General features: G+C 52.6%; 1 protein-coding gene across 1 annotated transcript; it reads left to right on the top strand.

The window, feature by feature from the left end:
- Positions 1-6,036: 6,036 nt before the first annotated feature.
- Positions 6,037-21,978, top strand: CLN6 (CLN6 transmembrane ER protein; the record flags this gene model as incomplete). Its single annotated transcript, XM_082840185.1, has 7 exons — positions 6,037-6,122; positions 13,134-13,248; positions 16,433-16,531; positions 17,681-17,869; positions 18,172-18,227; positions 19,744-19,866; positions 21,480-21,978. 7 exons carry the CDS (start codon positions 6,037-6,039, stop codon positions 21,748-21,750), a joined length of 939 nt encoding a protein of 312 aa, XP_082696311.1. The 3' UTR covers positions 21,751-21,978.
- Between the last annotated feature and the right edge of the window lie 3,944 nt (positions 21,979-25,922).

Here is a 25,922-nt window from a genome sequence, read left to right as displayed (position 1 = left end):
GCGGGGGCTACTCTTCGTGTGGTGCGCGGGCTTCTCATTGCGGTGGCTTCTCTTGTTGCGGAGCACGGGCTCTAGAGCAGGGCTCAGTAGTTGTGGCATGCAGGCTCAGTAGTTGTGGCTCGTGGGCTCTAGAGTGCAGGCTCAGTAGTTGTGGCGCATGGGCTTAGTTGCTCCGCAGCATGTGGGATCTTCCTGAACCAGGGCTCGAACCCATGTCCCCTGCATTGGCAGGCTGATTCTTAACCACTGCGCCACCAGGGGAGCCCCCACAAGACTCTTAATGAAGGCAATTTGAGGCAAACACCTCTTTCTGTTTCTTTCCCCCAAGTGTGGTCACCCTCCAAGCTTCCTTAAGGATGACCTCAGCCTGGAGGAGGGTGTCCTACAGGCAACACCAGCTGATAGGGGAAGCCAGTCTCCATCTCCTTCTATGGTCCCTCCCTCTTCCCCTAGGCCTATCCTCTCTTCTCTGAGGTCTGACCATGTGTAACCACTGTTTCCCACAAGCAGAGGTCCCTAAATCAGGCCTTTCCTGACTGCCTTTCTCCCAGCATAACTGCCCCTTCCCTGTCCCGTTTCTTCTTTGTCTGCCCTCCTTAGTCCCAGCTTCTGAGTTCAGAGGGCTGTGTGTCATGCCTCCCAGGTGGTGGCTACAGCCTAACAGGGGACTTCAAAGCCTTCCAGAGAGATGATGGATATTAGCTGAACCTATTGTAATCATTTCATAATATACGTAAATCAAACCATGACGCCGTATGCCTTAAACTCGTGCAGTGATGTAGGTCAGTTATTTCTCAACAAAACTGCGGGCGGGGGGAAAGCCTTCCTGGGGCAGACCAGCGTGGGAAGATGTTTTGGGAAAAGAAAAGTTTTCAAAAGTTCTTATGTAAACTTGATAGAAAGATGAGGGTTCGTCTCACCAGATTAGGAGTGAGGAGATTGGAGTCTAGCCCTGGCTTTTCTTCTAACTCACTGTGACTTCAGGCTTCAGTTTCCTCAGCAGCAGAATGGCAGAGTTGAATGAGATCAAAGGCTTTTGGGAGCCTTATAAGGAGGCCTTGGTCATCGCCTTGGAAACGGTAGGGGGGAAAGAGAGATGGTACCTGGGCCCCTGTTTCTCTTCACTCAGAGCGGCCCCACTTGTATCTGTTTTATACACGGAGCCTCCTTCTCAGATGTTACCTTATCCCAGGTTTCCGAAGAAGCAGATCTTGAGGCAGAAGTTTATGTGATAACACTTTATGATGGAGTACGATGCTAGGGAAGCTGAGGTGAGAGAGAGAGAAGGAGGGAGAGGGCACAGAGGACTTTGCTGAGCTGGCTGCTATACACCTCCCCTGATGCTAAATCTTGTGGGACCTTCTTTAATGAGGCTGTATGAAGCTTAGGACAGTCCACCCAGAAAGAGGAAGAGAAAGGAATTTATCTGCCAATCCCTGTCTCTTACTGGTCAAAGGTTCACCCCATGGAGTGTCTGACACTCCTGCACTCTCAGGCCAGATATTTGGGGGATCGGGGGGTGCCATTGGCTTGTGCTGGTGAAATAAGTGGCAAGACCTGGAAGACAGGTGTAGCTGAGAGGATCTTAGGTGGACATTAAAAAGCAGCTCATACAGCTCTAGTTGGAAAAGAGTGAGAACTTCTGCTAAAATAAAAGTTGAGGGCTTCCCTGGTGGTGCAGTGGTTGAGAGTCCACCTGCCGATGCAGGGGACACGGGTTCGTGCCCCGGTCCGGGAAGATCCCACATGCTGTGGAGCGGCTGGGCCCGTGAGCCATGGCCGCTGAGCCTGCGCGTCCGGAGCCTGTGCTCTGCAGCGGGAGAGGCCACAACAGTGAGAGGCCCGCGTACCGGAAAAAAAATGAATAAATAAAAATAAATAAATAAAATAAAATAAAAGTTGAAACCACTGGTCTGTGTAATCCCAAAGGACCTTCCCAGCTGCAAAGTCCCTGGATGCTGCTCACTGAAATTGCAGCTGAGACCATTTGCCTTTCTGGTGGGCAGGAACCATGTCCCCAGAGAGTTGGAAGCCAGATTCCTGGAAATGTGTATCCCTCAGTGCCCAAGAGTTGGTGCCAACTTTGCTCTATCCCCCACCCCTGGCCCTGCTCCCCTCAATTTCCATGCAATTTGAGAGCTAACACAGATCGTACTTTTAAAGAGTTCTGATGGGACAGGAAAAAGGGGGGGCTGATAATCCCACCAGGCTGGGGGAGTTTTCATCTTGTTCATTCCGAAAGTCCCAGCCTCCCTGCCAGCCTGGACTCCCCTCCACTCAGGAGCAGCTGTCGGCTCCAGACAGGAGGCAGATTTGATGGTATTTAAGGGATTGGAGGATTAAGTGAGCCAGAGAGGCCCCACTGCACAGCCTCATCCTCTAATGGCTGGAAGCCCACTCCTGGGTATTATTAAATCGATGATTACATCACAGGTATGGCATACCCCTACCTTTGGAGCCCAGCAGGCTTGCAAAGCCAGCAGAGAATGAGAGATTAGGGTCAGAGTGGGCAGCCTCAATCCTTCTTCTCTGGTGTATACATAGATCAATCTGTAGATGGAAGATCAGACTCACCAAAATTAAATCTGGGATCCAGTCTGAGCATTGTCATTGGCTGACCTTGGGTACACTACTTCAGCTCAGGACATTGGCTTTCCCTGATGCAAAACAGGAACATCCCCTGCTTGCTGAAAGCAAACGTGCCCTTTAGTGGGGCTGGGGTTGGCATTGGGGGTGTGACCTGTGGGCTGCTGGAGCCCAGGATGATCCTGATGGAAAATGGTCCTGATGCAGGCGCCAGCCACAGTCAAGATGGGACATTACGGGCTCTGATCAAAAGGAGAAGGAATAAACCCAATAAAAGTCTCTCAAGTGAAAAGACAGGAAAGAAAATAGAATGGAAGTAGGCATAGCTCAAACCCCTCACATCATGGAGGGAAACCTCAGGTCCAAGGACAGACTGTTGTGAATAACAAACCCACCAGTGCCAGGCTCTGTGCTAAGCACTTCACATGCATTATTTCACCGAATCATCACAACCCCAATGCAGTAGATGCAACAAGCTTCTCCCTGTTACAGATGAGTAAAGTGAGGCTGAGAGGGGTTGAGCAATTTACCCAAGTGTCACAGCTAGTTAGTATCAGGGTTGAAATCCAGGCAGTCTGCCTTGCAGATTGTTCTCCGGCTTCTTCTTTTTTTTTTTTTTAATTGAAGTATAGATGATTTACAATGTTGTGTTAGTTTCTGGTGTACAGCAGAGTGATTCAGATATATATATATATATATATATATATATATATATATATATTCCTTTCCATTATGGTTTATTACAGGTTGCTTATTCTTTTATATTTTATATTCTTTTCCATTATGGTTAATATAGTTCCCTGTGCTATACAGTAGGACTCTGTTGTTTGCTCTCAGGCTTTGCCCATTCTTCTCTTCTCTCACAGGGAAGCTGTCTCCCCAGGTAGCCTCTAAGGTTCTAATTGTCATCTGTATTCCTGTGACTCACAAGTCCGTCTGCCCAACTCCCAAGTCTGGCCTAAGTTTCAGATCCATGGGTCCATCAGCCTTCCTGACCCACCTCAAGCTTAATGTGTCCAAGGATGAATTCTCATTTAGCTCCAACCCGCTTCCCAAGGGGTACCTCCACCATCCACCCAGCTGCAGAAACTGGCCACTGCCTGAACTCTTCTCTCACCCCTGACATCCAAGGCACAGCCTTGGTACCTCCCACACAACTCTTGATGTCATCAATTCTCTCCTTTCCACTGTCACTGTAACCAGTCCAGGACCCTCACTAGAAGAACTGGGCCCCAGTCTCTAGTCCTGCCTCCTTTTATCCACCTCCCCGAACCCCCATGCTGTGGAGGGAAGGGTCTAAAATGCAAATATGTTGGTGCCACTCCCCTGCCCAACAGCCTTGAACTACTTCCCATTTGTTCTCTGGATAAAGGCTCTCCTCCTTTGCGCTGGTTCCTTCCCCAGGTCAACTCCTGTTGCTCTCCCTCCCTGCCCTCTGCTGCTCTCAGTGAACTTCTTTCTGTTCCTCCAAACATCAGGGTCTCTCTGGATGCCAAGCCCCCTGGCTGGCTGTCCCCTCTGACTGGAACACTCTTCCCCACTCCTCATGTGTTTGGTGGACTTCTGCTCAGACTTCATTGTCAGCTCAGAAGTCCAAAGTCACAGCTAGGATGTCCATCTGAAGCCCAGTCCCCCTAAACTGAATTCATGATTAATCTCTCCAAAACTTTATTCCCTTTCTTGTCCCCTCTGACCTCAATCCTGTGCTAACTGAACACTAATCAGCCAGAGTCAGGTGACTAAAACTGTTGTTGTTAACATCATTAATGTACTAAAATTGCTACTATAGATATCATCATTAACATACAAACCCAGGTTGTTTCTCCAGGGCAAGATGAGCTAACAGACCCCCCCCAGCCATGGACCACCTGGCTGGAGAATCATAACCAGAGATATCCGGACTCCTGAAACAACAATTAACAAATGTCACAAGACGATGATTAATCCCAACCTCTTTGTTCTTCCCCTTAAAAAAAAACCCCTAACTCAAAGACTAAATTGGAGTGGATCTGAGGCTTGTCTCCCACTCCCTTGCTTGGCACCCTGCAATAAACACTGTACTTTCCTTCACCAAGTGGACAAAAAAAAAAAGTTGTCCACCATCAAGCCATCAGCCACTGCAGCTGCCCCCACTGTGCACCCTGAGGGGAATTCAGGATGGAGAAAAACAGGATTCTGGCCCTAGATAGTTAAGATGCAGATCAAAGGTCAGTAAGCCCAGACTCTTGCATCTTCCCATACACTAAAATCATTAACTTGAGATGTCTGTTTTTTGTGATTAGCGGTAATCTTTTGACGTTCGACTACATTTTTTTTTTTTTCTCAGCAAAAACTCCTGTGTATCCTGGCTCCTCCCTTACCTCTTTGGAACAGTTCCTCAAAGCTATCTGAGCTATCTGGCCTACAGTTCTCAGTAATGTCCCCGAATAAAACATAATTCTCAACTTTTAGGTTGTGCATTTTTTTTCAGCGGACAACCACAACTCATTGTCAGTAAATTGGCTTTGCTCCACGTTTGCAAACGGAGTTCAGTTTCCTAAGGCCCCCTCCAGAAGCCTTGTCTGACCCCACCCCCTCCAAGTTTCCACCGTCACAATACTCAGTACCTTCCCCAGCACACCACTTACCAATCCGCACCCCGAACACCCCATGTAAGCCTACTAGGGTAGGGCTCATCCATTCTCATATGGGATGGGGCGCTGCTCAGGAGTTAATACATGGAAGAGAAGGGAAGTAACTTTTACAAAACCACAGAGTCCAAGAAAGTGACAAAGCCGGAAATGGATTCTGCATCACCCTCCTCCCCAACCTGGAAAGCATTCGCTCTTCTTTGCGTCCTACCCTCCTATCCCACCGATTTTTGATTCCCAGCGTCAAAGGCCATAGGGTTGACATTTTAAGGAGTGCTATCTTCCATCTGAGGAAGGAAAGTGCATAACACAGTGGGGAAGGGCATTGAACCCGTCCCCCCAAGCCTTCCCGTCCCCAAGGACAAGGGAAATCCAGTCTCGTCTCCTCCCCAGGGGAGCATTTGGGTCGAATTAGTCTTTCCCCACGTCCCTAGCCCACCCTAGACTAATATCTAATATGCGGGTCTCGGGCAGCCTAGGCAAAGCTTCCCGCCACCGGCCACGCAGGGGACCCCAGCAGATCCCAGCTCCATTAGGCTACACGTTGTGCCCTCCTGCATCGGTCCCCACCCACTGCCTGGGACGCCACAGTCATCGGGCCCCTCCTTCCCCGTGCGGAGCCGGCCCCGCCTCCCGCGCTCCCGCGGCGCGTCTCTTGTCCCGCCCCCCGCCGCCCCTCCTCTGGCCCGGGCCTCTGGGGCCGAGCGCTCTCCCGCCGGTCCGGACCGGCGCTGGGTGTTTGCTTTCGCGGCAGTCAGGCCAGCCAAGCCCGTTTCCAGCTCGGGGCAGCGGGGCGGAGGGCCCGGCCGGCGGGGCAGCCATGGAGGCGGCGGCACGGAGGCGGCAGCACCCGGGAGCGGCGGGTGGCCCGGGCGCGCAGCCGGGCGCCTCCTTCCTGCAGGCCAGGTGGGCGCGCGTCGCCGGGCGGAGCTGAACCACAGCCCCGCCACGTGACGGGGAGGGCGGGGGACCGGGGCCACGGAGCCCGGGTGGGTAGTCCACGCGCTATCTCTGCAGCTGCTTCTCGTTCACTCCCCTGAGCCCCGCCTCCGCGCTCCTTTCTCTTCCTGGGGGAACCCCGTGCCCAGGGAGGCTCAGCGGCGGGGTTCAACTGCCCAGCGGCCCGGCCCGCTCTAGGACAGTCACTCAGCTGGGGTCCAGGAAACTCGGGGTGGGGACGTCGGCGGCGGGCCCAGAGGACATCTCTGCTCACTAGGGACCCCAACGCGCCTGCAAGCCCCGGGCGCCAACCCGAGTTCTCGGGGTGCCTCTAAACTTGACTTGGGTTCTGATATTAACAGGAGACTCACTCCTTGCCCCGAGAAACCAAAGAATGTGGGAATGTAAATAGAACAGACAGCGAAATGTGGAAGCTCCCCTCCAGAGAAAGAATTAGGAAGGGCTTTTTCCACATGCTTGCTGTTCCCTTCTCTCAGTAAGGGGAAGTTATTGGTTTATGTAGCTGAGACCAGGTGCTTGGGGCAGAGGAAAAGGTACAGAAGCCACCTTTTAATCTTTCCCTCCACTCTACTTTCATACCATTTTACAAATTATAGACATTCATTGCACATAGTAGGCATTCATTAAGCATCTCTGTTGTGTCCAGCGCTGTGCCAGGCACTAAAACGGTGGGTAAGGTGAAGCTAGGAGGGTCCCACAGTCCGGTAGGGCGGGCCTGGGAGGAACAGTCCAGGGGCTGAGAGGTCGTCTTGGAGGGCTGCCTGGAGGAAGTGGAGCTTGAGCTGCATCTCAAAGAACTCAGTAGGTGACAGGGGAAGAAAGGCTGTTTCAGCCAGGGGAAAGCTTGGGAAAGGCAAGGAGTGCAGTGGTGCTGGAGCTTTCTTTGTGTACTGTGGCAGGAGGATGCAGACGGATTGTGAAGGGCCTTGAATGGCAGCAGAGCTGGGACCAGAGTGAGAGCCTTGAGTGCAAAAATTAAGGAGATGCTCTTGGGGCACTAGTGTTCAAAAACCTTCCATGGCTCCCCTATGCCTACTTAAATGTTGGGCCCTGTGTGCCTCACTTGCCTCACCCTAGTTCCTGCCCTAAATGTCAGGTTAAGGATGCAGCTTTTGTTCTGTGGGGCACGGGGGAGCCATGGAAGGCTTTTGAGCACTAGTGTGCTCACTTTTAGGAAGTTTGTGGTATGATTTGGGATGAAGTCTGAGAAGAAGTCTGAGAGACTTGGGTGAGAGTAGCTCTTTTTCATGCTACTAAGGACATCTCTGTTCCGGATCACCTGTAAGTTGGGAGTCTTTGACTGCCTTGAACTGTGGTAGTCCAATTAGAACAGCGTGTGAGTAGTGGATATGGTCACCATATGCAGGGTTTCCACATACAGCATCTTACTCAGTCTTTTTGTATTTTGTATATGTAGAAACTGAGGTCTAAGGAGGTTTACATCATTTGCCGGCAAGAACCAGGGCCTAAACCCAGGGCTTCTGTTTTCTGTTCTTACTACTCCACTCTGGCTATTCCTCTTTACTCCTGCATGAGCTCCCCACCATCCAGGTTGCTCGTGGGGATGGCATGAGAGGCTGGCTGTCTTCCAGGGTGTCTCTGCCCCCCCCTCATTGGGTGCCTGTAGGCCGGTTCTCAATATCATTGCTGCACAAGACAGTAGGCAGAATCATCCTGTCTGACTCCTAGGATGCTTGGATTTCCTCTGCTGCATTCATGCTTTGCTTACATACCTCTAATGACAAGGTGCTCACTACCTTTCAAGGGACTCTATTCCAGCTTCCACCTGCTCTGTTGACAGTTTTTTGTATTGTAATCAAAGTAATACATGCCCATGATTAAATACAACTGCACAGACAGGCTTAGAGTAAAAAGCAGTGGCCCTTTTTCCACCTCTCCCTAGTACCAGAGACAACCATGTTAGCTTCTTTTAACTGTTTCTACCAGAATTAAATTCATATTTCTAAATAATAATAACAAATACTACGTACATACCACTTTCTGTGGGCCAGGCCCTGCTCTTAAGTTTTTGCATTTAAAAAAAAGAAAAAGTTTTTCCATAATTTAACTCAGCCACAACTCTTGACGTAAGATCTAGTATTATCCCCCATTTTACAGATGAGAACATTGAGGCCCAGGAGGTAACTTGCTCAAGATTTGGTTAGTGGTAGAGCTGGGATATGAACCCAGGCAATCTCCAAAGTCCACACTCAAAAGCTATGCTCAGGGCTTCCCCGGTGGCGCAGTGGTTAAGAATCTGCCTGCCAATGCAGGGGACACGGGTTCAATCCCTGGTCTGGGAAGATCCCACATGCCGCGGAGCAACTAAGCCTGTGCGCCACAACTACTGAGCCTGCACTCTAGAGCTCGTGAGCCACAACTACTGAAGTCCGCATGCCTAGAGCTCGTGATCTGCAACAAGAGAAGCCACTGCAATGAGAAGCCCGCACACCACAATGAAGAGTAGCCCCCGCTCACTGCAACTAGAGAAAGCCCACAAGCAGCAACAAAGACCCAACACAGCCAAAACTAAATAAATAAATTTATTTAAAAAAAAAAAAAAAAGCTATGCTCAACTGCTATTTCTTGGTTTATCAGTTGCCTCTAAGCTAATGTTTACCCACTAATTTCCTGTTATGATTTGGTTCACTTATGCCGCTCCTATCTTCACAAGATGGTTTTGTATCACCATTTTTAGTTTTGCTCTTTGTTACCTTTGTAGCCTTAAGGAATATGTATATACCATTATTTCTTTTACGGTCAACTGTAAAGCAATATCTTTTTTTTTTCCAAAGTTTACCTATTTATTTATTTATTGAAGTATAGTTGATTTACAATAAGGGCAGTATCTCTTGATTCCTTTTTAAAAGAATATTAGTCTCCTACCCTAATCTCTAGCATTCTTTACCGTTTCCCCAACTCCTGTCATCTATAGTTTTACTTTCAAGTTGTCAAGGTTCACAGTAGTATTTACCTGCTGTTTTTTGTTTTGTTTTGTTTTGTTTTGTTTTTACCTGCTGTTTTTTAACCATAATTGCCTTCCATATTTTGTTTGTGGATTGATTCTGAACTTTGGAAATCAGTATACAATGTTTTTATTAGTTAAGCCATGTAAATATTGTTCCCTACAGAGTCCAGTAAGTTTAACAGTTACATTTGCTTTCTTATATTGCTTTTGTTTTTCCTGGAGTTTCTAATTGCCTTTCCCTTTTTTCTCTTATTTTTTGCCTTCATTTTCTCATTTTTTGTTCAAACTTGTCGTCATGTCAGGTATTTCACCATCGTGTATATAGAACCAAAATCAGTCCCTCTATAGTCCCCATTCATAGGTCCCTGCTTGACTCCACCATGCCTGAGGCTGCTGACCGCTTTGAATATTTCATCTATATGTTATGTGCTTTATGGCAGGGGTCCCCAATACCCGGTACCAGTCCACAGCCTGTTAGGAACTGGGCTGCACAGCAGGAGGTGAGCAAGTGAGCATTCGTTCATCTGCCACTCCCCATCACTCCCCATCACCACCTGCACCATCCCCCCCTATTGCTCGCATTACTGCCTGGACCATCCCCCATCTCCTTCCCCCCCACCGCCGCCCCCCCCACCCCCGTCCATGGAAAAATTGTCTTCCACAAAACTGGTCCCTGGTGCCAGAAAGCTTGGGGACCGCTGCTGTATGGTATGCGCTCCCCAACTGTCGTGGTATCAGTTTTCCCAGATGGTAGACTTGTAAAGCCGTGGAGGAGATTAAAGGCCATCCTTGTCTTGGGTTACCTGCCATTGTGCTTTCACTGTTGTTCTCAGCAGGAGTTTCTGATGATTGAGGCCTAGAGCTGGCATGGCTGGAGGCTAGGTGTGTGAAGTCTGTGAAGTCAGAAAGTTGGGTTAGGTTTGAGAATGCTCATCCCCAAGAGAGGGGCTGGGGGAGAGGATGCCTTCACCCTTCATGATCTGCCCCCTGTGCTCAGAGTCCCAACAGGAGAAAACCAGTCAGATGCTCACGAATCTTGATTCCCAAGTTAGGTGTCTGCCCTGCACCTGCCCTTTTTCTTCCTGCTCTGCTCAGCCAGGCTGGACTCCTGATGGGGGTCCCCCTTGACTGAGTGCCTCCTGAGGTGGAAGAGGAAATAGTCCCTGAGCCCCTAGTGTGTGCTTCGTATCCACAGCTTCCAGAGACCCACACTTAAGTGCTTCCCAGGCTTTCAAAACGCCTTTATTTCCTGTACCAAACATCCTGCTCTTTGCCCAGTTTGAAGGTTTCCAGAATAAAACACTGAGGACTGTCACTCTCCTTCCCCATCCAAGTTCTTCAGGTCCGGAGGTTGCCACCATCTGCTTTTTGAGGCCTTTCCCTGATGGTCACAAAGGGAAGGGGCACGGTGGGGCCTCTATACCAGTCACTTGTCTCAGACAATGACTGAACGTCTGCCCCCGTCCAAAGGCCCAGCAGCCCCTCCTCTTCCTTCCACCAATAAGCCAGGCATCTGAGCTCCCTTCAGCACCTTTCTCACTTCCACCTCCAGGCCTTTGATCCTGCTCTCCTGCTGCTTTTCTGCTTACTGGAATCCACCCATCCATGCTTCCAGGCTCCCTTTCTTCCTGCAGGTGTTGCATACTGCTTCAGGCTACACCGATCCCTCTCTATCTTGATCTCCTGATATGCCACAAAGCTTATAATAATCAGCAACAAAATAGCAAGCTACTTAGAGCACAGGTCTTGAATCCTTAGAGACCCAGGTTTGAATTCTCTGCCTTTCAGGACTCCTGGATTACGAGTGACAGAAAGCCAGTGTGAACTACAGCACCCTTAGCAAAAGGGAATGTATTGGCTCTTGTGGCCAAACCATTGCCTTGGGAACGCCTGGGACTGGGAATGTGAACCCTCTCAGGCCTTCTTCTCCTCTTTCCCTGCTCCTCTCTGCAGGGCTGCTTCATTCTCACCTGGCTGTCCCTTGAGGCTGGAACCTTGGCCACAGGCAGCCCCGCGCTCTCATCTTTAGCGTCCCAGCACCAGAAAGGAAGATGCTCTTTTCAGCTCTAGTTAGAAAAGTCCCACTGCTCCGACCTGGGTCACTGGCCCTCCCTGTGGCTCAGGATACATCATCTCTCACCAGAAGAAGGAGGGAGTAGGAAGGCTGAGAAAAGGAATAGTTGATGCGGCTCCTTTTTTTTTTTTTTTTTTTTTTTACATATGTCCACTCTTTTTTATTCTTTTCCTTATGATGCAGCTTCTTATTAGCGGGGGTAACCTTGGTTAAGCCTCAGTATCCCTATCTGTAAAATGGGAGGGTAACAGCCTCCTGTTCTGGCTGTGGGGATTAGAAGAGATGGTGCTGGTGAAGCTCCTAGCACAGCACACGGTCGGCACTCAGTAAGTGGTGGGCACTGAGCAGAGGGGACAGGAAGACTTAGTTGACCTAGGAAAGGCCCACTCCACCCGCCTTGCCTGCCGCTAGAGGATGATGAGATCCTCCAAGAGCTTGCCTCTCTGTGTCTGGGTTGCTCTAGCAGCCCAGTGTGGACCATACTTGGAATTGGCTAAAAAAGATCCCAGAAAGTTATGGAAGCAACAGCAGTGTTGACAGAGTAAAATCTTCATGGTGCCTCTAAGCTATTGTTGCCACTAAAACGAATGAGTAACTGGTAACGGAGATTGTTTTATATCAGCCAGTAATCACTGAGCATAAATCAGGTACTGAGCTGAAAACTCTGGAGAATATGGACTCACATCACACAGCGCCTGGTCTTGGCACTAATGGGGCAGTACAACTTACACCTCAGTCGTGTTAGGAGGAGTGAGCTGCTTGTCACTGGAAGTATGCAAGTAGTGGCAGGGACACTGTAAAGAGGATTTGTACTCTGATGGGGAGGTTGGTGAGTTGAGAGAACCTTAAAATCACCCTTCTTCTTGAGGGTCTAGATACGAGCAAAACTCCAGCCCTGTGATGTCATGGCCTGAGTGGGAGTTAGGGATGATGCACTCCCTGTAGTGGGCTTTGGGAAAAGCTTCATCAGGGAAGCCTTCTTGGAGGAGGTGGCACGTGCACTGGCCCTTTAGCTTCAGCTCATTTGTGAAGAGCAGATGGCTGACTGCTTTGCAGGAGAGACAGGCATCCAAAGTTGTGTCATCAGATGGTTCTCCTCTTCTTGCCACGTCTCTCACATCACCTCGTCCCTGCTGCCTTCCTTCTTAGGTTTCACTGTGGGTTGGTGAGAAGGACACCTGCAGCCCCTTTCCTACCTCCTCATGGTTCAGAAACCAAGGGAAAGGGAGATCCCCTGTTCATCTCAGTGTATAGTCTGTAAGGCACATCTCACCAGAGGGCTCTGATTGATCCAGCTCAGGTCACATGCCCATTCCGTGGACCAATCACTGTGGATACAATGATGGGTTAGAGGTTAAAAATATAAGCTCTGGAATCTAATCATTTAGGTTCAAATATTTAGCTATGTAACTTTGGGCAAGTTGCTTAACATCTTGGGCTTCAGTTTTTTCACTTGTGTAATGGGGGTAATATTCTAACCTCAGATGGTTTCTGTGAGAATTAAGAGAGTTAAATGAGATGGTACGTGCAAACAGCTATAGTAGTGCCTGGAATATAGAAAGTGTTCAATAAAGGTTAGCTGTCATCATCCAACACCATGTTTCATGCTTTTCAGCCACATTTGCATCCTTTGCCCCATCTGATATCCCCCTCATCCTATAGGTAAGAAAACCCAACAGTTGTTATACCCTTTGGGCATTTTCCTGCCTGAATCATAGAGGAGCAAAGGTCAGGGCAGATGGAGTCTCCTCCCAGGATACCTCCCCATGGACCACAGTATTTCCAGCAAAACCTTTTCCTAGAACTTAATCATGTGTGTTTCCTCCTGCTCTCAAATCTCTGTGGCTCATCTTCATGGGGAAGCTTCCCATGGGAGGAGAGAAGAGCTGACCCCTTTTGTCTGCCCCTTTCCCAGGCACAGCTCCGTCAAGGCTGATGAGGCTGCCAGCACGGCTCCCTTCCACCTTGATCTCTGGTTCTACTTCACCCTGCAGAACTGGATTCTCGACTTTGGCCGCCCCATTGCCATGGTGAGTGTGAAGCTGTGGACAGAGCCCTGACCAGCAGTGAGGAGACAGGGTGACTTCAGTTGTCAGAGTGACCTCAGACAAGTCATTGCCTCTACCAGTACACTGTGAGAATAGGTCTGGATGCTTTCATGTCCTTTAGTTCTACGACTGTGACCAGTGCGGCAGCTGCCAGCGAGTGGGGGATCCGGGGGGGCCTGACTAGTCATACTGCGCCCCCCCCCCCCCCATATCTCACACCCAGGTTTAACCAAAGCACCAATTCAGACAGTGGGGTATGAGAAAGGATCCCACCTGCTTTCCCCACAGCCTTGGGATAGTATTGTTTTTCTGGAGGTGAAGAGTATAGGCCGAATTTGCCTATCATGTATGACTTGAGCCTTGGGTAATTTTTAGTGTCATCTGGTGAAACTGTCCCCTTCCCTCCAAGGCTACTTCATGCATCAGTGTCCAGTGGGAGCCTCTACGGAGATTAATACTGGAAGAGCACCAAATCCCCTCGCTGGTCACGAATAAGATAGACAGACAGACAGACAGGTAACAGAAGGTGAAAAAAATTGAGTGAGTTCCCACCAAGAACTAAGGTGTTAATTTTTGCATGTGGGTGGTAAAAATAACAATATCCAGCACTGAAACTGACACCTCATACATGCTAGTGCTAATGCAAATTAGCAAAGCCCTTTGGGAAAGCAGTTTGTCAAGGCGATAACTAGTACCTAGAATAGTGCCTAGCAAGATACGTGCTCAGTATACTTGTACTGAATGAATAATAACAGCTAGAAATAGCGGTTAACATACATGGAGCGCTTGCTCTGTTCTAAGCTCTTCATGTGTTTACACTTATTTAGTTCTCCCACCAATGCTATCATGAATCTCAATTTTATAGATGAGAAGAGTCGAGGATAGAGAGGGCAAATAACCGGCTCAAGGTCACCCAGCCAGCAAGTGGAGGAGCCAGCACCTGCCCCCAGGCACTCTGGCCCCAGAGCCCACCCCCTTCCATCATGATTTTATCCAGAACCCTAATATGTTCATCCCTCCCGACTCAGTACGACCCCTGCCGAGTATCTGCCCTGAAGATGTAATCAGCAAGAAGACAGCCTCTGTACTGAAGGTGTTCATTGCAGTGTTGTTATAATAGCCAAAACTTGGAAGGGACTTGAGTGTCCGGCAGTAGGGACTGGGTAAATCAGCTTTGCTGTATGCAGGCTAGAGGATGCTACCTGGGCATTAGACAGGAATTACGAATACTCTAGAGCAACCTGGAACGTTTAAGGAGAAAAAACATGCCTAAGTGTCATGCATATTGACTGCCTGCCAATTAGTAACGGCCCTAACAGTCTTGTATACATGGGATCAAGGACTTGAAGGGGATGAAGAAAAGCTTCCTGGCAATGGTGTCGGGGAGGAGGTATGGTGGCTGCTGATTCTTCTTTCTGCAGGCTTGCCATAAGGTTTACATGTTTTTTAAACGTAGGTGAAAGTAAAGGGACTGAGCCAGGACTCAGGGCACCCAGTCAGGTTCATAAGTGACTTTGGGCAAGTCAGTGTCATCTGGGCTTTGGTTCTCTCATCTGTAAGAAGACTGGTTGGACTAGCTGCTCTGAGCCCCCGTGCAGCGTGAAGGTTCCACATACTGGGGGACAAAGGAGCTGCCCATCAAACTGGTGTTACAGGGAGAGGGGAGATGAGGCCAGGGGCAGGCTCATGGCTCTTCTCATTCATTAGGACTCAGCCTCCTCATCAGGTCTAATAGGGGTCTCCTGCAGGGCAAATCACTTCCCCCATCCTGCTCAGAGTTGCTGTGGCCACTATAACCCTAAGTGGGCTTATCAGGAATATACATTTGAAAAACTCGTGTATACACTGGAGCTTTTCAAATGTACCCATGATAGTCCCAAATGTGTAATAACTACAAAATAAAACCTTTTACAAGTTATAAAAGTAATATGTCATAGTTATCAAGTCAGTTCATACCCAGGGATATAAAGAAGTGTGAGACTTTCCGTTTCCAGTTCCACCCCTGACAGTTTGAGGCTCATCCTTCCACTCCTTTCTCTACTCATGCAAACATATGTATACATCCTTTTTTTTTTTCTCTAACCAAAATGAGATTTTACTTTATACTTTATTTTACAACTTGCTTGTTTTACTTTAGAATATATCATGGATATCTCCCTGTCAGTACATATGAGGTGTCATTTCTGTTAATGGCTGCTTAACCTATAGAAAAGATGTACTGTAGTGTATTCAAGTAGTCCGCCTATTTCTGGTATTTTGCTATCAAAGAGTATTTCAGCCAACATATATATCTTGCTATAGGTAAAGATACAGAGATACATGCACCCAGCAAGTAAGAAAGAGAAAGAGATTGAGATTCTTATATCCTGAGAGTTTTATTTCTGCAGGGTGAATTTTTGATAGAAATTTATGGTCATTACACGTGTTCTCAATCAACAGATAGTGGGCGTACGGTGTGGCAGGGCGGAGGTTGTGAAGTGTTTTGACCTCGAATAGAGGTTTTCCCACTGACACCGACAAGGCTGGGACTCACAGCATAGAGCAGTAGGAGGAACAAGGGCATTCTAGACAGAGGAACAGCCCTGGCCTGCCTGCCTTTCTCAGGGAAGGTAGAAAAGGAAGAATTGAATCTTTGTAGAACTCACTTATTTTCTCCTTTGTTTCATAAGGTATAGTTTCAACCTGATTTGGAAGTGGTCCATCTGCTCAGTGGACAGAGTGTTTTTCCATACCTGGGTGGCCAGATCTTGTCATCATCCTAGGACCTGGAGTGCCAGATCCTTAAGGGTCCATGTAGATCACCTGGGCCACATTTCGTGTTACAGATGGGGGAACTGAGGCCTGAAGAGGGGAAGAACTTGCCCAGGGTCACCCAGAACGTTGGTGCACAACTGAGTCCCAAAGGAGCCTCCAACTCTCAGGCCGGTACCCAGGGACCTTTATTTAGTACCCACAGGGAGAGGGACACGGGGTCAGGCCCTGGATTTGTGTCTACTGTGTGCTTACCTTCTCTGGGACTCAGTTTGTCTGTCTGAAAACACCTTGACTTCAGTGCTGCTGAGAGGATCCCAAGAGATCACAGAAAGAATGAAGTGTGTGCAGAAGAGGTTCTGAGGGTCTCATGGGGCTGTGCCTAGTAAAAATCATTCCTCCCCTTGCTCCCCAGCTGGTGTTTCCTCTCGAGTGGTTTCCGCTTAACAAGCCCAGCGTGGGGGACTACTTCCACATGGCCTACAACATCATCACGCCCTTTCTCCTGCTCAAGGTACAGTCCAAGGCTCCCTGCCCTCCCTTCCCACCCTCATGTCTTCCTCCACCCGGCAGGGAGCTGGTGCCAAGCCCCGGGAGTGCCCTGAATCAGACTGTCCCCCGCCTAACTCTGGGGGACGAAGGCTGTGAGAGAGGGACATGTCAGGCCCCAGGAGAGGCAGGACTGCCTCTGGCCAGGAGGGATGGAGAAGGCCTCCCCAAGGAGGGGCGTTTGATTTGGGCCTCTGCCTGGTGTGCTTGGGGTTGAACTGGGAGAGACCTTCAGGCAGGAGCACCTGAAGACAAGGCCGTGCTAGAGGAGCCATAATACATCTGGGGAGGCTGAGGTGGAAGGAGTGGCTGGATCGCCCAGGACGAGGTCAGGGACCAGTCGGGAAGGCAGCTGAGGGCCAGGTGGCAGGAAGGGCAGCAAAGGAGGGTGAAGTCTCTCCTCTGGCCTGGAGATCCCTGACTTTGAGCTACCACTGGGAACACAGAGCTATCTCCTAGATAGCTGCGGGAGATAGATATCTGGGTGATGGCTATCTCCAAGGTAGCTCTCGGCAATGCTGGCTTTGCATTGTGCCACATAAGGGCTCTTAAAACTATTGCTGTTTACTGTCCCCATCATTTTGTTTTTAGACATTTCAGATCTCCAAAAAATAGGGAAGGTGTAATCTCAGAATTCAGAGGGTCTTTAGCAAAAGAATTTAGTTTCAGAAGCACCTGCCGCATCCCTGTCGTTTTCATTTTTGTTTGCTTGGGTTGCTCAGTCGCTCAGAAACAGGAGGGTCTCCTCAGCAGGCCAGCCCCGTGACCCAGGAGCAGAACTGGGGGTGGTGGGAGGGCAGGACCTGGAGCCTGGATGCCTGTGTCACCTCCAGCACAGCCCGTGGGTGTGTGTGACCTTGGGCAGAGCTGGCCCTGCTGAGTGTGTTTCCTCTCCAGCACAAGAGGGTGCTGATCCCTGGCCCCTGCTGGGTTCACAGGGATCCTGTGAGACTCTGGAGGCTGGACTCGCCCCACTAAAGGGACCCACCAATTTGAGAGTGAGGTTCCAGCTGGTGGCATCCATCCCACTCTGGGTGTGAGGGAGGGAAGCAGAGGGCGGCTCCTATCGTGGTGGAGGCGGGGGTCATGCTGTCGGGCCTCCCTCTGACCTCAGCTCATCGAGCGGTCCCCACGCACCCTGCCGCGCTCCATGATCTATGTCAGCATCATCACCTTCATCATGGGCGCCAGCATCCACCTGGTGGGTGACTCTGTAAACCACCGCCTGATCTTCAGCGGCTACCAGAACCACCTGTCAGTCCGCGAGAACCCCATCATCAAGAATCTCAAGCCGGAGACGCTGGTGAGCCTCCACCCCGGCAGTGCGATCCGTCCTGGGGCCCAAAGAGGCTGCCCGGCCTATCACGGTGCCCTAGATGAGGGCAGCCCCCCCCCCCCCGCCCCCGCCAAGCTAGGACGCTCCTGTGTTGCTAGGAAGTGGCACGTAGGCTCCCACCAGGGCCCCCTCCTCCGGGTAGGGAGGGACTGAGGGCAGCTGGGGGAGGCCTGGCCATTGGAGGGAGGGGGGCCGCCGGGTTGCGTGGGTCCCGCGCCCTCCCTGAAGCCCCTCCCACTCTGCCCCTGACTCGCCTCCGCCGCCCCCAGATCGACTCCTTTGAGCTGCTCTACTACTACGACGAGTACCTGGGCCACTCCATGTGGTGAGTAATGGGGCCCGTGGCCCCAGCCAGCTCTGCCGCCGGCCTTGGTGACACTGAACAAGGGCCTGGGGTCTCCGGGTGTCGAGCGCAGCGGCCGGAATGGCGTGCTCTTCCCGGCGGGAGCGCTGTCACTCAGCTCTGGCTCCCGCCGCGCCGCCTTCCGCTCCCGCCAGCCCGCGGTGCCCGCGGCGGCCACTAGAGGGCAGCGAGTGGCTGTCCTCCCTGGGCCGAGGCTGCAGCGCTGATAAACATTCTCCCCCACCCTGGGGATGGGGATGGGGACCCCGCCGGGTCGGGCTGCGGTCTTGGGCATGGAGGCGGGGAGGAAGATGAGCAGGTCTGGCTGGACTGGGGCGGGGGCAGGGTGCTGTCTGTGCCCCCGCTCCTCCTAACTCCCAGGGGAGCGCCTCCCTCCCACCCCTTCACCCACAGTGGAGGAAACCTCACGAATGCGGGCTCAGCCACAGGAGATGCAGGGCCCAAGCTGGGGGCAGTCATCTGTTCCAGGCCCACACCTTACACAGGATAAGCTGGGGCCGGTGGGAGGGGGTTTGGCCCTGGGTTGACAGCTAGTGACGGAGCCAGCCCTGGGCCTGGGTGGCTCCACTCCCGAGCGAGGTGGGCTTACTCTTGTCGCACTTGCCCTACGCTGTGCTTCTAGGTTCTGTTTGGGGACCTGGAAGGTCAGGGGCTTCCTGGACAGGCAGGCCTCTTGCCAGTTCTCCCTGGCCTGTGCCAGAAGACCCTTCCGGTGGGAGGCTGGGGACGGGAGGAGGACAGAGGAAGGGAGGCTGGAGAAACGAAGGAGCAGGAGAGGACTGGGCACATGAGGGGCAGGAGGGAAGGTGGGGAAGGAGACAAGGTGGTGCGCGGGAAGAGAAGGGGGGTGTGATGGCACAGGTGCGTGGGGAGAGCAGCCTGTGTGTGGAGAGGAGAGAGGGCGGTACCTTTGGGGTGAGACGGTGTGTGTGTGGAAAGGGGGTGAGGCTGTGGGCTGAGTGTGGGTGAAGGGGCTTCACAGAGCTCCTTGGAGTCCTCTGGCAAGTGCTGTCCCCCCCACCTTATTTTAAACTGGGACCTCGGGCCTCTTCCTCCTCAACCCTGCTGGGTACACCCCTTTCCAGGGCAGTGAGGGGCTGGGATTGCTGGTATTTGGGTGCGTACACGAGGCAGATACACACACACACACACACACACACACACACACACGGAGTGAGTGGGGTGGTCAGCGCCGCGTGGGAGGGAGCTGCCCCTCCCTGCACCCCCCAGCCTGCGGGGCTCTGACCGGCATGTGCTCAGGGAGCAGACCTCATCTTCCTGCTTCCCTCCTGGACCCCCTGCTCGGGAAAGGCTGCCAGGGAAGAGTGCCACCCGAACCAGGCATTTTTGTAAACCATGAAGTGAGACTGCGTAGGATGGTGCAGGGAACCAGTACAAGGACGAGCGGGGAAGAGGCCCTGGGTGGGGGCAGCTGGACGGGGCAGCGGGCGGCTCAGCACTGGTTTCCTTGCTGCAGGTACATCCCTTTCTTCCTCATCCTCTTCATGTACTTCAGTGGCTGCTTCACTCCCACCAAAGCTGAGAGCTCAATGCCAGGGCCAGCCCTGCCCCTGGTGGTGCCCAGCGGCCTGTACTACTGGTGAGTGGACGCTGGACCTGGGGTGCGGGGAGGCTGGGAGTCCTTAGTGAGCCAGGGAGTGAAAATGTGCTCTTGACCACAGGGCTGCTGTGTGACCCCAGGTGAGACTCTCCCTGTTGAGGTCCCTGCTTCCTCCTCTTTCAGTGGGGATTGTGACTGCCTTATGGTGGCCGCTCTGTGACCAGGAAGCCAGGCCTGAGTGTGACCTCTTCACATTCAGAGTGCAACCTCAGGGCCAATAGAATCCATCTCCGACACCGGGCCCTGTAAAGGCCTTGGGACCTCAATTTACTCCTCTGTGAAATGGGAATAATACCCACCTGTCTCCCTTTTAGGACATGGTGAGAATCCAGGGGGAGAGAAAGGGGCTTTGTAAACTATGGAGCATCATGGAGATGACAAGGACAGATATGTGGGGAATTCCATGGCCTCAGGGGCTCCCTGCCTGGTTTCCTTTTCCCTCCAGCTCTCTCTTCCCATTCCAGGGGCTCCAGGCCTCAGCCAGACTCCTACCCCTCTTCTGTCACTTCCGCTCTGGAGAAAGGCTCCCCTGGGGATTGTGAGTGTCCTGGAAACAACTAGCCCTTCTCTGGTGGGAAGCCTCCAGCCAAATGAAAAGGGCCTCCGCTCCTGGGGCCAGCTCCGGCCCACCTCCAGGGGCTGCCCGTGGCCAGCAGTGGGGGTCCACCAGGGCAAATCCGCATGCCCGCTGAGGGCAGGATTAACAGGAATGGGTGGAGGGAAAGAGGTGAGACGTGGGAAGGAGCTTCAGCCCGTTCTTACCCATAGCACTACCAGAGTGATAGCTACAGGAGGCCATTTATTGAACAATATGCTTTTCCAAGTATGTAGTTCTTGAGAGATAGGGCCATTTATGCCCCCTTTATTAGCAAGAAAACAGAGGCTCCAAGATGTCATGGAAAGTCCCCAAGGTGACACAGCCACCAAGTTGCAGAGCTATGTAGTTCCTTGAGTGGGATGGGTCAACATCTATAGGCAGGGGAGTGGACGAGATAACCTCTCAGAAGCCCTCTAGCCAGTGTTACTGAGTTCCTGGCCACATGCTAGGTACTGCCTTAAGAGATGGAGAGAACCCTGGGAGATGAGACTGTCCCAGCCTTCAACGAGACAGTAATGACAACTCCCGTCAGCTGAAACTGCATTCCCAAACTCAGATGCCTTTAGGAACCAAGCTGGTAACAGAAATGCATGAAGCAGGCATCAAGTGAGGCAGTAGGGAGTGGTGGGGACTGTGGCAAAGCTGCAGAACAATGCTCTGTCTAAAGGCAGCAGCTGCTTTCTCCTCATCCGTTATTGTTACGTGGGAATACAAGCCTAAGGTGAGCAGGGAAACCAGAACTCCACATTGGCAGGTAATCTGCTATTTACATACTGGCAACAAACTCTATGTTTTAAAAAACAGTAACTCTACAAGCCAAGTCAATATGCTGCGTATGGGCCACGGCTCAGAGTGAAGTGGTTGCCTCAGCCCCTCACTTGACGTGCTAATCTGACCCACTGGGTGGGCAGCCTGGTACTTGGGTAGAGGGAGGGACGCCGGGCAGGATGGGCTGTCACGGCACCCACCTCCGCTCACGCACGGGCCTCCTTAGGTACCTGGTCACCGAGGGCCAGATCTTCATCCTCTTCATCTTCACCTTCTTCGCCATGCTGGCCCTTGTCCTGCACCAGAAGCGCAAGCGCCTCTTCCTGGACAGCAACGGCCTCTTCCTCTTCTCCTCCTTTGCCCTCACCCTCCTGCTCGTGGCGCTCTGGGTCGCCTGGCTATGGAATGACCCGGTACTCAGGAAGAAGTACCCGGGCGTCATCTACGTCCCTGAGCCCTGGGCCTTCTACACCCTCCACGTCAGCAGCCGACACTGAGTCCGGAGGGGTATGTGCACCCCAGATCCTCGCCCAACCTCAGGCTGCACGGGGTGTCGAGCCACCTGACCGTGGGCAGCCAGAGGCCAGCCCTCCCCGCCACCCACCAGCCTGGTCTCTGGTCTCCCTCTGCCAGAAGCTCTCCCTCCCCACTCCAGGATCGTGGCACCCCTTCGTGTGAAGCTGACTGCAGGTTTCTGAGCGGCCGCCGAAGGCAGAGTTCTCACGCACTTGTCCTGTTCCCTGAGCCGCTCACTAGGGGTGGGGACGTCGTGAGGCTCTTCAGTCAGCCTTGTCTCAGCCTCAGTCTCTGCCTGCCACCAGCAGGCCTGTTCCCAGGAAAGGGGCCCTCGTTCCCCATGGGACGCCCCCCCCGCCTCCCCCGAGGCACTGGGGCCCGGTCTCCTCCCTCGGCTGCGGGCCCTCGGCCTCATTTCCCAGCAGTGCCGGCCCGCGTGTGCGCAGGGGTCTTGGGGGCCTGCCTCGCCTCCCCCGGCCCCGCCTCCTCTGCTGTGCTCTCAGGGAGCCCTGTGCCTCAGAGCCTCCTTTCACCCTGCATGCAGTGGTCCCCCAGCCCCCGTCAGTCCCCGTCTGCTGGCAGCATCAGGAGCGAGAAGTGTGACTAAAGGCGGTGTGGAGCCCAGCCTGGCTGGCTGCTGCTGCTTCTTACTTTGGGAGTGAATTTGGGAGGCAGGAGGAGGGCGGTTCCTGGAGCAGGGGAGGGAGTGGCTGGTCTGGGGCCCAGGCAGGAGCCCTGGGCTGACCCCAAGGGCCCACTCAGCCCCGTGTGGCTGAGAGCAGGTGTTGCCACTGCCCGCTGGCCCTCCGTGCCACTTAGTAGGATCCTGCGGTTGGGGGTCACCTCAGGAGCAAGAAGGGCCTCCTCTAGGTCCCAGCTCTCTTCAGAGGAGTCTGGGGGGGGGGGGGTTCACAGGGGTGGGGACCAGCATAGGGCATCTCCAGACCTGCCCCTCAGAGATGTCCCACTGAGCCTCCCAGCTGTGCTGCCAGCCCGTTCCAGGGGCTGAAGCAGAGAGGGTGCCCTTCGGGGGAAGGTGGCGGGCCTGGTTTGGGGGAGGTTGGCACTTAGCCTTGGGCAAGTTGTTTAATCCCTTGGGGCCTCAGCTCTTGATCTCTGAGGGTCTCAGCCTCACCACACAGCCACCGGGGGCTTTGTGGGCTCCTGTTACTAGAAAACACAGGGGAGGGCCGCGCTGAACAGGAGACGCCTCATTGTCGGCCATGTTGTGATGAGAGAAACGCCTTTGAGGAAAGCAGCTTTGTTTCTCGGGCTTGCTGCTGAGGCACGGTAACCCTCCTCACACCCAGAGTGTGGACATAAAGACTGGAGTTTAGGATTCCCACTTTGCCTTTCCCAGGCACCTTTTAAAATAACCACTCAGCGTTTAAACCCATAAAAAGCTGGTGACCTCCACCCCTCCCGCTTTAGATAGGTACTTGGTACCCTGCTCTCTTCTCCCTCAGGATCTGGGATGGAGGATGGTCCTTCCCCTGGCTCATTGCGCCCCCTGGCTCATTGCGCCCCCTGGCTCATTGCGCCCCCTGGCGTCTGGGATCTGAAACAATAAATCTTGTGGCTCTACTTCCTTCGTGTGGATCTATTGAAACTGCCTTCAGTCAAAAGGACCCCATGGGTTTCATTTCCCCAGAGTGGGAGCTGGATGCCGAGGGAGCTGCCTGCCGCCCCTGCGTGGGTGGCTTGTGCCCCCTGACTCAGCAGGTCACAAGTCTGTACGTTCTTAATCCATAAGCCAGCTGCGGCCTTTCAGCACACAAGGGCCCCCACCTGCCCAGCAACCTCGTTTGACCCCTTCCCTACCTCAAGGCCACTGTTAACGCCAAAGCCTGCTCCAGGCCTGTTCTCTGTAGAAGGACTTAATGGATATCGTCTGAGCAGGCATAGGCCTGGTTATGTGGGGTCTGAAGCTTATACAATTTTGGGGGTGTTTGATAAGAAAACAGTTAAAAAAAGAAGTGAATAAGAAATTAGGTATGAAAACGAGTGTTTAGAATGGAAAAGAAATCACAGCAAGTTATTGGAGCCTTGGAGAGTCATGTCCCTCTTGACCAAGACCTCTTTGGGCAGTTTACTGAAAATGTTGCCCTAGAAATACTTCTTAATTGCACCCTGGCTTCCCTCCACCTAGAAAACTCTAGGCCAGTGGTTTTCAAAGTATGGTCCTGACTGGCAGCATCTAGATGGCAGGGGAAAATGCAGATTCTTCCCCCCTTTCACCTGCTGAATCAGAAATTCTGGTGATGGGGCCCTTCAGGTGAACAAAATCTCAGCCCCCAAGTGGCATTGGAGGGGGTTTCTGTTTTGCGGCCCGAGTTGAAGTGTAGCCTACACATGACAAGGTAAAGCAGACACCTTGAGAATTTTTGTATAGTGAACTCAGGTAGCCACCACCCCGTGCAGGTGTTTTCAGTCATGAGAAACACCCCTTAGAGACACCTAGAAACACCTAAAAAGGAGTTGGCCAGGGTGTCTCAGTTGGTGTGCCTTCGGGGACACAGCCCCAAACTCTAGCGCACACTGACCTAAACTCAAGGAAATGTCACGTGTATGGTCAGGCCGTTCAAGATGGCTGTTCTCTTGCTCTCTGTACATCCCCAGCTCGACCAGGCCCTGCTTCGCTTCCATGACTATCCAATCCTCTTAATTGTAGGGCTTCATTAGTCCCTGGTAACTGAGGAGCCCAGCTGAAGTCAATTCCCCCTATAACTGGTAACCTCCTTCTCCCGCAGAGCAGCAAAGATGGCTGCCGAGTCCCGTCTGCCGCTCACGGTGGGCTGTTGCTCCAGGATGTTGCTTCAAATGTGTAAGATCCCCTGTCCAACAAATCACTGATGTCTCTGTCACTGTCTCAGGGCTGTTCCTTTGGTCTCAAGGCTGGGCCACTCCAAGGCTTGCAGGCCTGCGGGAGTGCAGCCCAACAATTGGCGAGCCAGCCGAGAAGCCGGGGAGACTCCCGGGCGCACCGAGATGTCGGGGAAGAAGGACGGGGAGTGGAACGTTGTGAGGAATCCGGGGGGTGGCCATCCACTCGTGTGCGGGGCCCTGTGGCGTCTGTCCTTGATGAATGAGGGCCGCCAAGAGACTGGCGAATCCACAGAGCACCCTGAGGGTGCTGCAGAGATGTCGCTGCCGTTACTGTGGGAAGAAAGAAGCCAGACGGTGGAAGGGGCGGCCATGGCTGCGGGCTGGCTGCTGCTTTGGAGGCTGAGAAAGGCCACGGACACTAAGTGCCCAAGGCTCGGGTCAGGGGCCTACAGGTGGGGTGCCAGGCTGGCCCAAACCAAAACTGCGGGAACGTTGATGGCCAGATTGAGGGAACAAGACGGGCAGCAGACACTTGGCCCACCACGCCGCGTGGCTGAAGGGAAGGTAGCTTCCCCGACAGGGAGTCCAGATGGTTGGGGCCCGTCCAGATGGGAACCCCAAGGCGTGGGACCCTACAGAGAGCACTGATGAAGAGCAAGAAGATTGGGACGAGGTCATCGAGCTCCCTGTCCCCCAGGTGCAGATGAAGAGCCTTTTCTCCCCCAGAGCGGAGGCAGCAGACCATCAGGAGGGATGCCTCTCTCTCCCATCATAATGGTGATATTCTGTTAACCTCAGGGTCTGTTTCCCGTTTCAAAGGAGCAGCCCCCACGCTTGGAGCTCATTTGACAGCAGAGGGCTGGCTGGAGAATGCAGACAGAAGGCAGAGACCTGGATGACCTGTCAAATACTTGGGTGTTATCTGGTCAGGTAAGCCCAAAGTGGCACTGTCAGCAGTTACTGGCAAAATGCAAGCACACCTGTGGCCCATCACCCCGAAACAATTACAGACCTGGCTAGGGCTGTTGGGCTGTTGGAGGCCTCTCATCCCGCATCTGGCCCAAGCCTTTTGACCCTTGTTCAAGCCTGTAAAGAAGGGAGCTCAGTGGGAGAGGACCCCGGGGGAGGAAGATGCCTTCACCCAAGCCAAGGTGGCTGTTAAACAGATCCAGGGCTTTAGGGATATGAACTCAGGGGCAGGCTTGTGAGTTGGACGTGGCCAGTTACCTGAAACGGTTTGCTTGGGGCCTGTGGTAACAGCGTAATCACAGGAGTGCCCTTGGGCTTCTGGTCCCACCCGTGGAAGGGGGCGGAACAACGATGCCGC

Source organism: Leucopleurus acutus (assembly GCF_964270905.1).
Source record: "Leucopleurus acutus genome assembly, chromosome: 1".
In the NCBI taxonomy this organism is placed as follows: domain Eukaryota; kingdom Metazoa; phylum Chordata; class Mammalia; order Artiodactyla; family Delphinidae; genus Leucopleurus; species Leucopleurus acutus.
Note: the sequence above shows the minus strand (reverse complement) of the source record. Positions and strands in the feature narration are given on the sequence as shown.